The sequence below is a fragment of the Triturus cristatus genome, chromosome 9, assembly GCF_964204655.1.
Source record: "Triturus cristatus chromosome 9, aTriCri1.1, whole genome shotgun sequence".
NCBI classification, from domain to species: domain Eukaryota; kingdom Metazoa; phylum Chordata; class Amphibia; order Caudata; family Salamandridae; genus Triturus; species Triturus cristatus.
Window position 1 is genome coordinate 302,077,963 of NC_140592.1, and position 14,272 is coordinate 302,092,234.

A 14,272-nucleotide genomic window follows, 5' to 3' on the forward strand; every position below is an offset into this window, starting at 1 on the left:
TGCTAGTTGCCCCTCAAAAGACAAGAACACTGTCCACACTTCCTCCGCTGCACGAGCGGCACCCGCGCCAGCGGGGGCCGCGAGGAGTTAAATACACAACCAGGAGGGTCCAGGGAGGGTCCAGGGAGGTCCGCGGGAGAAGGGGGCGGGAAGAGGAACCAGGTGCGCGCGGTGGACGGCGCAAGCACTTCTGGGCCTCGCAGTCCCGCTCCCTATGCAGGTGACGTCTAAGGCACTCCCCCAGCCGAGATGACCGAGCCGCAATGCTCCCAGGCCACGCAGGGGGTCTTAACAAGAGTTCCGCTGCTGCTAGTTGCCCCTCAAAAGACAAGAACACTGTCCACACTTCCTCCGCTGCACAAGCACTGTCTCTCTGTCTCTCTGTCTCTCTGTCTCTCTGTCTCTCTGTCTCTCTGTCTCTCTGTCTCTCTGTCTCTCTGTCTCTCTGTCTCTCTGTCTCTCTGTCTCTCTGTCTCTCTGTCTCTCTCTGTCTCTCTCTGTCTCTCTCTGTCTCTCTCTGTCTCTCTGTGTCTCTCTGTGTCTCTCTGTGTCTCTCTGTGTCTCTCTGTGTCTCTCTGTGTCTCTCTGTGTCTCTCTGTGTCTCTCTGTGTCTGTCTCTCTGTGTCTGTCTCTCTGTGTCTGTCTCTCTGTGTCTCTCTCTCTGTGTCTCTCTCTCTCTGTCTCTCTCTCTCTGTGTCTCTCTCTCTGTGTCTCTCTCTCTGTGTCTCTCTCTCTCTGTGTCTGTCTCTCTGTGTCTGTCTCTCTCTCCCTCCCTCCCTTCCTCCTCCTCCTCCTCTTTTCTCCCCCCCCCCCCCTCCCTTTTGCGGCAGTTATTTTCTCATTATTATGTAGTCTGCATTTCTATTGGTGCCTGTTTATTCTACTTATTACGTATTATATGTCTGCAGGTTTAATTGCCATGCCCATAATTCGAGGGCTGCTAGTTTTCTGTCACTACTTTTCTCCAAAGTTCAATTGGTAGTATTAAGTAATCGCTTTCTGGCCCATCGCTCCACCTTTTTTTTTTTTTTTTTGCCCTTTCCACTTCACTCGGAGGTGGCCAGCTGGCTTTTGATAACGACATCTTCCTTTCTACATAATTTGCTCATTCAGCTTATGGTGTTACGCCATATCATTTAGGCTCTTCCATAGCGCTTAGGTGCGCCACTGCACCCTTGTGGCGCTTCCCATAGGACTCTATGTGCCCACACTCTAAAAGCACCTTTGCATTTTGTGAATTGCTGAAAGGTGTAGGGAGGTTGGGGGCAGGAAAATGCGGTGGGGGTGGCGCAGCACGCTACTCGAAAACCCGGCTCTGCTGTGCAGGCAAATCTAATGTAATGCTGTCATCGTTTGTCGTCGAGCCTACATTATATTTCAGCGGCGCCTAGCCACTCTGATGTTCAACCCCCTGGACTACGCACACCGGCCTTAACATCTGTATAATGTGCGCTTGGTTGCACACGGTAGGACATTCTTACGTCCATTCTTAATAGTGGCTGATAGCTAATAACCAGCAGGCTCTACTATGCTGCCCGTTCTCCCGCTGACGTTAAACACTGCAAACTGCACGTGCTCTCTAGACAAGTTCAGTGTTAGCTCTTTCACAGTGAATACCGTCTCTGTGCATTCTACAGACTCTTCTGAAACGTCATAGTGAACGATTTTTTCACCCACCTCTCCAACTACGGTACGATTCATTGCCTCTACTCTTCGGCATAATATGAACTTTGTTGATTATTGCTAAATTGAAAAAGATTTGCTCAACCCCTGTATTATAAATCCGCGCTCATTGTAGAGGCGAGCCTACGTATATGCGCCAGCATCACATTTGAGGAGACGCTCCACACGTCCAGGCCAAGTGCTAGGGACGAGTCCCAAAAGGACTGCATGTCCATCATATGCTGGGGTGGGAGTGGGTGCTAGCTAGAGTGCAAGAAGAGCAGTTTTTAAATGTGCCCCAGGACGACTCACTCAACATGTCTCCTAATTCTTACTGGACACTTCTCAGTGCTGGCAACTACTTTCTTAAACGTGTATAGTTGAGAGCCGCTTGCACGACATTCCTTCAAGAGCCTCCACTCAGTCTCCTGTCATGCCTCAGTGTTAGCGTGACCGGCCGGGCCCCTTGTATGTACCATACGTAGCTTCACGTATTGATAATGCACTGGTGAGCTCTCGTCTCAGGAAGGCTCCAGTGTTGGTAGCAGCTCTCTAGGTCTCTTCTCAGTGCTGGTGAAGTTCGTTATCTGCTCAATGGTCGTTAGACGTGTTGAAAGTCTGTTTTACTTAACTAGTGAATCTCACTACCCTACATTTCACTAACACTTCCGCTGAGAATAAGCTTCAGTAGATCCCCTTCCTGGACCTGCCTTCAGTGTCTGGCTCCTAGCTGCTGTTTCGATGGCTTGCCTTTCGGTAGCCGTGAGGCGTCCTCCTTGACTAGCTTAAGGAGAATGATGCTCCCGTGCCAGTGTAAGCGAGACTGCCTTCACGGTCTCGCCTTTCATTAAGTTAAAGCCATTTGCTTTGTTTTACAATACCATTAGCAAAGCAAATGGCTTTAACTTAATCAAAGGTGTGACCTATTGCATTTTTAAAGCTGGGGTCTGCTTTAAGGGTACTAACCTGATTCTTAAAAAACCTTTTTTGCCCAAAATGTGTCCACCAGAAGATCCACACACATTCCTTTTAGATCCTTACGGTTGACTGATCAGTAGCCTCTATCTATACAGTTGTCAATTGTTTGGAATTCGCTCTTCCTATCCTAGAAACAATTGTAAATTTTGGCTACTTTTAACCAACTTCTTAAACTCTCTCTCATCTATGTGTTCGCTATTCCTAGAGTTGGTGACCTGCACCCAGAAATGATTGAGTCTATTAGGTGGCTTAAAAAATGTAAATATATTCTCTCATTCACACTGAAAGATTGGTTGTCTTCAAGTCTTCGGATCCAGTGCTTAAGGATTTCATTAATTGCTACGGCATCCTTTGAGTCTAACCAGTCTCACTTGCCTCTCTGCTCAATTTTGTATTTTTCTAAATGAAATTCAAAGTACTAATTCTGAGTCTGATTCCTGCTTGGCTGCTTTGCTTTTACCTGTACTGAATTGGAAGATGTTGGCTTAATGTTTTGTGCCCGATTAGGAGTTGTTCCTCCTACCCCTAAAAACATTCAATATGTTTGCTTCAGTTCATGATATGGTATTGACTTTCTCAGAGTGATGCTGTCATTAGTTCTGAAAGTTTGCTGTTCTCCAAAACTAAGGCTCGTCTGTGCAATTTGATTTTTAATTGGGTTTCTCTTACTTTTGATCTTGCATTCAGGCTTTAGATAACTTATGGTGGGATTGTACCTTGCTGAACGCACAGTGAACGTAAATGAACTCCTTAAAACATTGTATGTGCAAATCAAAAAGGCATGGCTCTGGTACTACTTAACTTTGTTGGCCAATAATCTTGAAGTTGCTCACTAACAACCTTTGCATTTGTCCGTTCATATCAAAGGCTGCGTGCCCCTTTTTGTCAGTATGGTATGTGCTCCTAAAATTCGTACTCCTTTCTTCCATTTCTGGGCAAACCATCATTTACTTCTGTATCTTTTTAAGAGAGGAACTGTGCGTTGGCCTATCATTGCATTTTAATTTTTTTTATATTTGACTGGAATCGGTGTTTCTAACCTGTTTTTCTGTCCTCCTCCCTCCACAGAGGCTGGCCTATGAGTGTCTTTCCCAGAGCTTTGACAGTGCCAAGCACTCCCCAACATTGGTCCCAACAGCCACCAAGCCAGATGCTGTGCAGACGGAGAGCCTACCATACACTCAATACCTCAGCATGATCAAATCTCAGATCTCCTGTGCCAAAGACATTCACAACGCCCTGCTGGAGTGTTCTAAAAAGATAACTGGCAAGACGCCCCCTACCCAAGGCAGCCTATGAGGCAATGATATTTGGACATTTGATATAGACTGCCAGAATGGACATGGGCCTTGCTACAGCAAGTGTGCAAATCTTTGACATTTTTGATGTATAAATTAACCCCCAATGTCCCTGCTCAACCATGGGAGATATTTTGGGGCCCTGGGTATTTGGGAAGCGCTGCAAAGTGTCTCCATGAATAAAAGTTACTGAGTAGAACCTCCATCTTTGCTATGCAAGACTGGAGAACCTCTCTTTGGGGTGGTGGGATTGTGTTTTAAGGACCACTGAAGTTGGACGTTCTTGAAAAATTTCATTTGGTTTCACAACATCAGATGTACAGTTTGGGTTAACTTTCAGGCACTTAAATACACCTTTTCAATATTTTCACGCGAGAATTGCTGTGTGGTGTGCTTTTTACAAAAAAATATATAAGCCGTACCTTTTGTGACTGGGTTCATGTAGAGGTTTTGTACCACTTGGTGAGATCCTCAGGAAGTCAATATGCATTCTTCTGTGCTAGATAATGCCTCATCCATCATTTGAGCACTTAGTTTCAAAATACTTTACCAGCAAAAGCAATTTCATCAAATTGTCTTTGCATCTGTGACTGTCTGCATGTTGCAAGTGCTTTACCCAGAGGTGGTGTTTTGCTATTTTTAATCCCTCTGCTTTATCTTGGTTTTTGGTTTCTGTCTGGAGCCTCCTTGTTGTTTTCCCTCTTGAGTGCTTGTTTGAGTAAGCTAAAGGCCACTCTAGGCCAGGAAGTGTGGGTGGGGGGGGGCAGTTTGGGGGAAGTGTTAAACCTTGTTGTCTAATACCACTTGAAATTGAGATGAAACTGACCCTCTGTCCAGGGTTGGCTATGGCCAAGACAGATTTTGATGGTGGAGCAGTGGGGGTTTATGGTGAAGTGTGAGTGTATGTTTGTGTGGTTTTTAGGTACCATTGCTCCTCTTAGGTCTGGATTAGAGACCGCTTTATGTTGGTGGTATTGTGTCATGAAAGAAACATAAATCATGCATACACACACGGAGAGCTTTGGGTCGCCCTCTTAATTTATTATTCTTTCACCCGCCATTCACGATTTTCATCCACGTCTACAGCATGGGGCAGTGGTTCAGTTCTCTTCAGCCATTGGGTCTCTTGCCAAGTGATTGGTGGCATTTATTTCTGATCATGTGCACATCCGCTTTAAAAGAAGTACACTTCAGAGCCAGGGCTGGTGGGCCAATGTTTTTGTTTTTCATTCTTTATATATCTTTTTTTCTTACACCATTATTTGTAAACTATCTTTAGGTTTACAGCAGATCAAGGCCAATAGTATATTTTCTGTGCACAACTAAACGGTCGTATTTTCCTGTGATGCATATAAAACTTAAAAGGGTTTCCATACTTGTTCTAAGTCTACCTATCTGGTAGAAAGCACTGAACTATTTAAATTATGTTCCTTTTTATATATATTTAATTTCGACTTCTTATGCAAGGCACATTCCCATCACTTTTTCTTTTTCCCTTTTTGTGCACATGCTTCCAGTAAAAAGGAAAAAAAAAATACCATCGCACTTGATTGCCAAGGCCAGACCTCTTGGATTCGTCAGCACATTTAGTTTTGGTGTAGACGTAGTTTTTAAAAAAGTATTTCTTTTTTTTTTAGATCAAACTTTAGTGATGTTTTTCTTGCCAACATTATAATCAAAATGCAATATTGTAAGTATATAAAGTGAGATACGTTATTAGTGGGTATAAGCAGTATTGTACAATGAATGTTGAACCATTAGAATAAAGCAAGAAGGAGAAGGGTGGATCTTCAGTTGCCTTCTAAATGATAGCAAGTGACTGTTGAATCTTAGACCTCAGGCAGATTTTTCCATGGTCCTGTGGCCCGGCAGTATTGTTTTATTTCTTGTGCTTTTAATCCCTCCGGTGACTTCCAGACTTTTTTCCATTCAAGTAGAAAGATAGTTTGGGATATATTGCTTTGTGTGATGTAGGCAAACAGTGTGGAGATCTTGCTGCGGGTGTTATCTTGTCTGATTTAGTAGTTCCTATGATGAGTTGCGCGTTTCCGTCATAAAGGTGTAACGGAACCTGAGCTTGAACAGCAGACCAGAAGTTTTCGGCTGGAATGAAAGATCTGAGTTTCTCTAAAATGGAAGGGTTTTTTTCTTAGCTACTTTGAATTTGTGAATCCGTGTACTAGGAGCAAGCTGATGCTTTTGTATTAAGAGCGGACATGGGACTGGGATATATTGAGTTTTGCTTCTATATTGTTTTATTTTAACCTAGTTAATTGAGTGTAGCTGGCTTTGGACATCTGGTGAGATTGTTGGAAAGGAGTGAATTGGAATAGCAAAAGTGTGAACTGAGGTAGCTAAGTTGAAATCTGAGAGGTACATTAAGTCTTACCCCATTCTCTGTGCAGTAGGTTCTGTCATTTTATGTGATTTTTTGTTTTTTTTGTCTTTCCCGAGACGTGCATGTGCTGTCGCTGTTGAGACATTTTGTTCGGTCACTGACAAAATATTGAAACCCTAAATATTGTGGTAAAAAATGTCAAATATCGAGCACAAAAATATCGTTTTCCTTTACCTTTAATGTAAATGACAAAAATATCGGAAAAATATATAATTTCACACTAATATCAAGTTGTATACAAAAATATTTTTTTAGATAAAAAATAAATATATTATATAGTTAAACTTAGTAAACGTTAAAATGTAACAGTAATATAATTAAAAATATGTAAATATTATAAAAATACTTATTTAAACAATCTCCTGTGTTTATTTGCACATATAAAATGTAAAACTATTACAATTATTTTAATTTATATTTCAAAATTATTTAATGTGTATGTAAGTGTGTACAATTTAATTACACCCAAAAAAGTAAGCAATATAAGAGAATCCATTTTACAAAAAATCTAACAAACATTACCAATTAAAAAATATAGAATTTTAAATCCACAGACCCATAATATAATTTTAAACAAAACTATAAAATTCTAGGAATAATACCTAAACTATCTCACTCCAGTCTGTGCAACAGTAGGAAAAGCCTGGGACTCAGGATGGGTAAAATGTACTATTCCCACTCAACTTTTAATAAAAGTATTAATTTAATAAAATTCTAAGTATAAATATATAAATTGAAAAAACAATTACAATTTTTGTAATAATTAATATAAGAAAAAAGTGAATAATTGTTTCATTAAATTACCACATACCTAGCAACGCATATTTAACACATCTAAATTAGAATTACTCAATTTAAATAATTAACAATTATTTAACTTCCCACCCTATACCCCCACAAACTCAACAACCCCCACCTAAAATGTAAATTTTAAAAAATTATAATCTTTTTTTTTTTTTTTTTTAAATTAATCTTGATTAACTTGCCGCCCTGTATCCCTACAGACCTCACAACCTGCTAGGACACTATAATTTACTATTTTACAATTAAAATAAAAATATAAATGTAAAATTACTAACTACATTTAAACATTAACAGTTAATAGAAAATATACAATTTGAAATATTAAACACTCATAGAAACGTAAACAATATTTCGTACCTTTTAAAAATCTATTTTTGTCAACGATAATTTTGCACGCAATATTTCTGTGCCAAGATATTTAAAACTCGATATTTTGTCTGAATATCTTTTGTTTACTTACTGGGGGCTTAGAGGCCATCCATTGCTTACCATTGTTTGGCTTCATTGACACTGATTTGCTTGCTTTTCATTAGTATGCTCATGTGGTATTCACATCCGCTTCTTGGGTTTGTTCTCAGTCTGGAACATGGCCTAAGTACTCATGTCCTTCCACTGCTTCCCTAATCGGGTGCTACGTTTTTAGGTCTCGGCTGGCGAAAGCAACGCGCATGCGTTGCTCTCGTCATACGAGAGCTTCTTGGAATCAATGGGGATTTCGAAGCGCTCGGAGGCGGAGTTGAAGTCCCGCCCATTTTTTAATTGGGTAGCGTCATCTCCCATGCAAAACGCTAGCTTCTGATTGTAAAGGAGGCTTCATAGTCCCTCCTTGTTGCCACCTTGTCTCCTTTTGGCCCCGCCCACCGGGATTGGATCTTTTACAGTGGCAGTACACACACACCTTCATTAGTCGGTAGGAACTTTTTTTCTTCACATTCAGCTTTGGGAAAGTCAGCCGCGTGTTTATTTTCGCATCTCACTTTCACTTAAAGTGAAAGCATGCGAAAATAAACACGTGGCTGCCTTTGCGGTACCGCGCTTGTTTACCAAAGCTGCATAATATGCGTTGTGGCACAATAGCGTAGTTTCCGGAATTGTATATATAACGAGTAACACGAAATTACGCCAGAAGTAACCCAAATTTCACCTGGGCTTTGTTACATAAAGAGGTTGCCGTCCTTAAGTTGGAGGCACTGATGAGACTAAATGAAGGGCTCCCTCCAAGCCAGTGCTGGGGGAAAAGAGGTTACCTATAGACTGAGCATCGGTGCGACTTGCAAACACCGGGACACAATCTGAAGCAGCCACACTTCATCAGAACTTTGCACTGTCCGCCTCCTTCACGCTATGCAAAGCTTCAAAAATAAAATAGACTTTATAACAGCGGCCCTTGCTGCCTCCCCAAGGCTTCAGTTTTACCACAGCCGTGGGGGGGACCCTTTTGTCCTCCTCCAACTGCTGGCCTGCACCTCACCTTCCTGTATCAGGGCTCACCCCACCACAAACTACCCGACACCTGTAAAGAGAGGGGCTGAGGCGAACGCAGGACCCGCAGACACGGACTTGGAAACGGAAGAGCGAGGCGCTTTACATGCAGTTACAGGCGATGGCAAACACTTCAAACAGGCGACAGCACGGAGTTGTGCAAACTGGCACAGGAGATGGCGCAATAGGACAAGCCTACACGAGACAAACTGCGTGTCCTCGCACACACGCAACAAATATCTCCAAACAAAGCAAACTGCATGCATGCACGTACACACACACACGATACAGCCCTACATCGGGAAAGCACTGCTGACATTATTAAACAAACAGTCCTACAAACACAGACTCGCCAGGGTGAGCCCGGGGCACGCCCACCTGCAAACACAACAAGCAAACAGCCCAGAGCACACAGGCCAGTCTGTGACAGTACACACACAGAGAGAAGGCTTTGAGCCTGCAGCACACAACGGCATTAAAGAGGCTGACTCACAACGTGGAGACAGGGAGACAGCTACCACAGAGGTGAGCACATAAAAGACAGACGCACCTAGAGAGGGCACGAGCACACAGAGAAACAAAGAACCTGCACATGCCCGAACTCGGACAATATTCGGTACAAGCACTACAAGGTAGCCGCACACAATGGCACAACCACAGCCAGAATAAACAAAGACATGCAGGCGCATACAAGACACGGGAGCACGCTGACCACCAGCGAGCACACAGGAACACATGCTCACACACGGGTGCAAAACAGACAGGTTCACAAAGTACGGGCACAAAAACACACACCCAGCAACGGCTGACAAACTAACCGATACTCAAGGGACAGACTCACCCAGAAAGGCAGCGACAGACATAAAGAACACACTTAGGGTGACCAACTGGCATGGTTGTAAATTCAGCATGGTGAGTGTAAAAATTCAGGACAAAGGGTCAAAATTCAGGACAAAAATTCAGGACGGAAGTTAAAAATTCAGGACAAAAATTCGGGACAAAGGAACGTTCTACAGACACTACGAAGGAGGTCACGCAATGGTATATTACAGGCAGGGCACCAAAAGGGCATGAATTCCGACCACACTGCCCTGAAGTGTCTAGTTTGTGCAAGCTCAAAAGACTCCATTCTTAAGAACTGTTGTCTGGCTCTACTGTACTCTGGTCTCCACATCTCTGCACTTGATGAGATCAGATAGTAGAGAACGGAGAATAAGTATTCATCAGAAGTTCTGTGGGACTATCATTTTTAGGTCTTGCCTAGCGAACGCAGCGCATGCGCTGCTTCGCCTTGGCAAGACTATTGTCGATTTGGTGCGGAAGGGAGACAAACCATGTGCGTGCACGGACAGGCGATGTGCACGGGCATGGCATCTCCTCTCTGCCTCACATGCTCCCACCGTGCGCCTGTTATTGTGAAGTTAATGACGTGTTAACGTATCTTGTACTGGAATAAACATGGCACTGAAGTTTTCATTTTGAGGGATAAACTGCTTATTTGATTGCCTTTTCTCGCAGGATCATTCTCTTCTCTCTCTCTCCTTCACATAGTAATTAATCATAGTGAGGCTTGGAAAGATGCTGTGTTGGTAGGTAGAAACTTAGTTCTTGGTATTATGTTAATTATCTAAACCAGAAACGGTCCTTGCATCTTATCTGTTCCTTCCAGCCCTCGTATAATACTTGTTATTGTCATTGCTTTCTAAAGGATATGAGAGCGCAGCAGCCTATGCTACTAGAAAAACGAATAGATCTTCCTTTGCGTAAGATTGGTTGTTTGTATCTATTTACAAAGAGCAGTTTTGTGATTTTTGCATATGTAACGGACGTGGTATAGAATCAGAAGAACTGGAAATTTGCTAAGACAGCAAGCAAGATCTATCTGGTGTTGCTTTGCTGGCATCAGTGAAGGTTTACCTTTGTGAAATGTACAGGTGCATCGGGCATAGTTGGGAGAAGCAAAGGGCTTCTGAAAAGACAAAGGAACCGCATTAGCAAACAGCATAGTTCCCTCCATGCATGCATTGTCAACAAAGGTCTTTTGCAGCGCAAATGGGGCCCATTCCTGATGGAAGGAGGTAGAATCATTTCAGAAGTTAATCGGCATCTTTCCCCAGCAACTTAATGCATCTCCAAAATGCCTTGCTCTGGCATAACGTTCGCTGTGGACTTATAAAGATGAAAGAGATTATACATTATCTTTATTTTCCTACGGATGAATGATTCTTCCTCTGAAGGCTGCTGATATTTTGGAAGTCCCTATCATAACCCTCCTTAGTATTCTGCAAATGAATCACCAACTTATTTTCATTCACTTAATCTTTAGAACCCTATATGACCTTCCTGTGTTGTTTCTCATCTGCACAGTTCTTTAATTTAACATTTGACAATCTGACAAAATCTTTAAATAACCCCCTTAGTTTATGTATTACAAACAAAATAATTAGGCTGCCTTCTCCTTAAACACTCACATGGTGTCATTCTTGTGACAGAACGTGGCGTTGTTCTGTATTGTCTTAAAACATTGAAAGTAGAATCTACACCTGTGGTTTCCTATTATTGGAAGACCACTGAACATACAATGAGCCCTTTTAGTAGCGAGGTGTGCGATGATGGCAAATGTGGGTTTGAAGCAAACTTTAAATTGTCGTAGTTTCCTCCCATTATCTAGTTTGCACTGAGCATTCACATACCATGTGTTACAAGCATTGGCAAAGCCAATAGGTCTTGTCTTGTTGAGTTCTCAGTTTTGGCAATGCTGTTAGATTATGCTGCTCAGCATCAGCTAGAAGAAAGAAACAAAATGTATAATGAGACAGTCGCTATTTTTTTCCTTTGAGTTTTATGTCAGTCCACTGTTTATACTGCAAGGGAAACTGTACAATCTTATGACGTATAACATTGCACAATAATAATATGGGCGTGGCCAAGCAGGCTACCATGGCGGCTGCAGCTTGCTAGGGCTCCGAGACCGGGCCAGCAGAACGAACGTTTCCAGGCGTTGCTCCAGCCGACAAATGCAACCCTGGGCGCCGGACCGCTCCCGGAGTCTGTGGATGCGCTGACTCGGCGCACAGAGGGAGAGAACCATCACGGTGGCGAAAAGCAGGGTCAGGCTGAGTCCCGGTGACCCAAGATGGCGGCGAGCGCCCAAAAAAGACAGAAATAGCGCTCCCGGAGGATGGCTGTGGGGCACACGAGAGACCGACGGACCCCCCTTGCAGCACCCGTGTGAAGCGGCAACAACGGCCGAGTAGCGCTGGTGGAGCCCCGGAGGCTTCCTGGGCGACCGAGGGACATCGCGCCGGAATCGGCTCACAGAAGACAGGACGCCATGTTGCCTGCGGCGCGCACCCGACACAGTGACCAGCGCAGTATGTGAAGCGGCAGACCGGTGTTGGGAAGAGACAACTCATCCCCTGCAGTGAGCTTACCGGAGGCAGCGTTAGCGGTGAGAGCGGCGCGGGAGGGGAGCCCTGGTGTGTCCCGGCGCAACATCGAGACGCCTGATTCCAAGATGGCGCCCAATCGGGACATTGCCTCGGTAGTGCCTGGAGTGTGACCCGGAGGACTGAGACTACCGGCAGCAACAGTGAGCGTCCTGCACTCTCCTCATATCGGGCCTGAGGCGCCCTGCTCTGCGGGGGTCGGCGAGACTGGAGGATACCTGACATCACCCCCCTACAAAGTTTCCTGCAAGTCTGCGGAGGGCAGCCCCATTGGAGATCCGCTGTGGGACGTCCTCTGGACCTGGGGCCTCACCTGGCGGGGGGTCACGAAGCTGGACAGTACACATCTCCCGCTCTGGCCGCTGACTCCTGGTGCCGCCGCGTGATACCCCCCTTGTGGTGCGCGGACAGAGGACTAGCACCGGGGTGCCTTCTGGACCCGTGGTGGCCTGCAGCAGAGGGCGGCAGCGCTCGGGGAGGGCGCAATCCATTGGTGAGCGCGGGTCCGACGACGAGGCGACGCCTTTACCTCCCTGGAGGACGAGGGATCCCGCGCCAGACGCACACGAAGCGCGGAGGTGCCCTGGTCGCAGCGATGGGGAAGCCCCGGGGGACCCAACAGACGGCGGTTCCGGAGACGGCCCCGGAGAAGATGCCCAGATCCCGGACATGGGTGGGCGCGGTGGAGACACAACCCGACGCATCGGTCTCCGTCAAGTTGGACCAAGTTCTAGCCGCCATTGAACATTCCAGAGTCTCGATGGAGGAGAGGCTCGGGACACTAGCGACAGACATCAACCTTATCCGCGACGACCATCGGAAACTGGCGGATAGAGTGAAAGACGGGGAGCAGAAGATGGCGGATATGCAGCCGACGATCGATAAGCACCAGCAGACTCTTCAGGAGGTGCTTCATCGCCTGACGATTATGGAAGAACGTGCGGACGGTTTGGAAGGACGCTCCCGACGCTGCAACATCCGCGTCCTGGGGTTACCCGAGGGAATTGAAGGCGCAAACCCCTTGCACTTCTTGGAGACATGGGTGAAATCCTTCACTCCGGAAAAGGAGCGCTCGGCATTCTTCTCCCTGGAAAGAGCCCACAGGGTCCCGGCTCGCAGACCGCCGCCGGGTACACCCCCAAGACCGATGATAGCGAAGTTCCTCCATTTCCGGGACAGGGATGCAGTATTACGCGCGGCACGAGCGGCAGGCGCCCTGCAGGTGGACAATCAACGGGTTATGGTGTTCCCGGACTATGCCAGAGCGGTTCAACAACAACGGGCCTCCTTTCTGCATGTCAAACGCCGGCTGCGAGAGAACAACATCCAATACTCCCTCCTATTCCCGGCTCGCCTCAGAGTGGTTCACGCCGAATCCACGGTATTCTTTACTAATGCCACAGAGGCTCAGGATTGGGCAGACTTACATTGCACGCGGCAGTCTAGAGCAGAGAGCACAAGAGACCCCCACCCCAAGCCTTCACGATCTGGAAGGCGTTCACAGCGGCGCCCACGAGGCGGAGTGGGTGGCAGAGATCGGGCACGCACCCAGGACTCTCCGGATTTAGAGCAGATTGTGAAAGAAAGGAGGGAGGCCCTGCAAGCTGTAATCGATCTGCAAGCATCCTCCCTGCCGGACGACATAGATAGACCGCCGCATATCTTCACCTCGGAAGGGGAAAATGAAAGTGACGGAACACTGTCGGGGGAGGACTCTGTGACGCCCCCCAGGGTCACTCCACAGACGGCGGACCACATTCTGGACGAACAATCTAGCTCTTGAACGAAATGAGATGGGACTTTAGAAACTGACATGGAGCTAAGTATACTCTCCTCCCACCCGTTGTATTTAGACATCAGACATACTATTTGCTACAGCAGGAGCAACGCTCATTTTCCCTACTAATGGCCCGATTAGTCTCTGGCCCAGTACGCATGCACCGCCGCCCCCTTCTTATATTGTTGTACCCCCTTTTATTGGGTAAACCGGTTTGGGCGCATCGTTGCCGACGATGGGCCCCACGCATTGGGAATGTTCCCCGACCCCGATGGTTCTGTTGCTTATCCCAGTTCAGTATTTCCCTCACCTCCCGCATGGCATGACACAGATCCACACATCCACTACCTATGACCGCGCAGCGTCGGGGGACACCGGCACCCTTAGCCAGCTCGCGCAACGGAGTTTTACCCTCCTCGGTAGG

The 14,272-nt window shown here is 45.8% G+C and overlaps 1 protein-coding gene across 1 annotated transcript in view; it reads left to right on the top strand.

Moving 5' to 3' along the window:
* The window catches only part of LOC146797778 (mediator of RNA polymerase II transcription subunit 29-like), a 73,997-nt gene extending 69,681 nt beyond the window's left edge, over positions 1-4,316 (top strand). Inside the window, exon 4 of the mRNA XM_085624967.1 lies at positions 3,709-4,316. Within this exon, the coding sequence (XP_085481093.1) occupies positions 3,709-3,939 (231 nt within the window). The 3' untranslated portion in view covers positions 3,940-4,316. The remainder of the gene's footprint in view (positions 1-3,708) is intronic.
* The last annotated feature ends 9,956 nt before the right edge of the window (positions 4,317-14,272 follow it).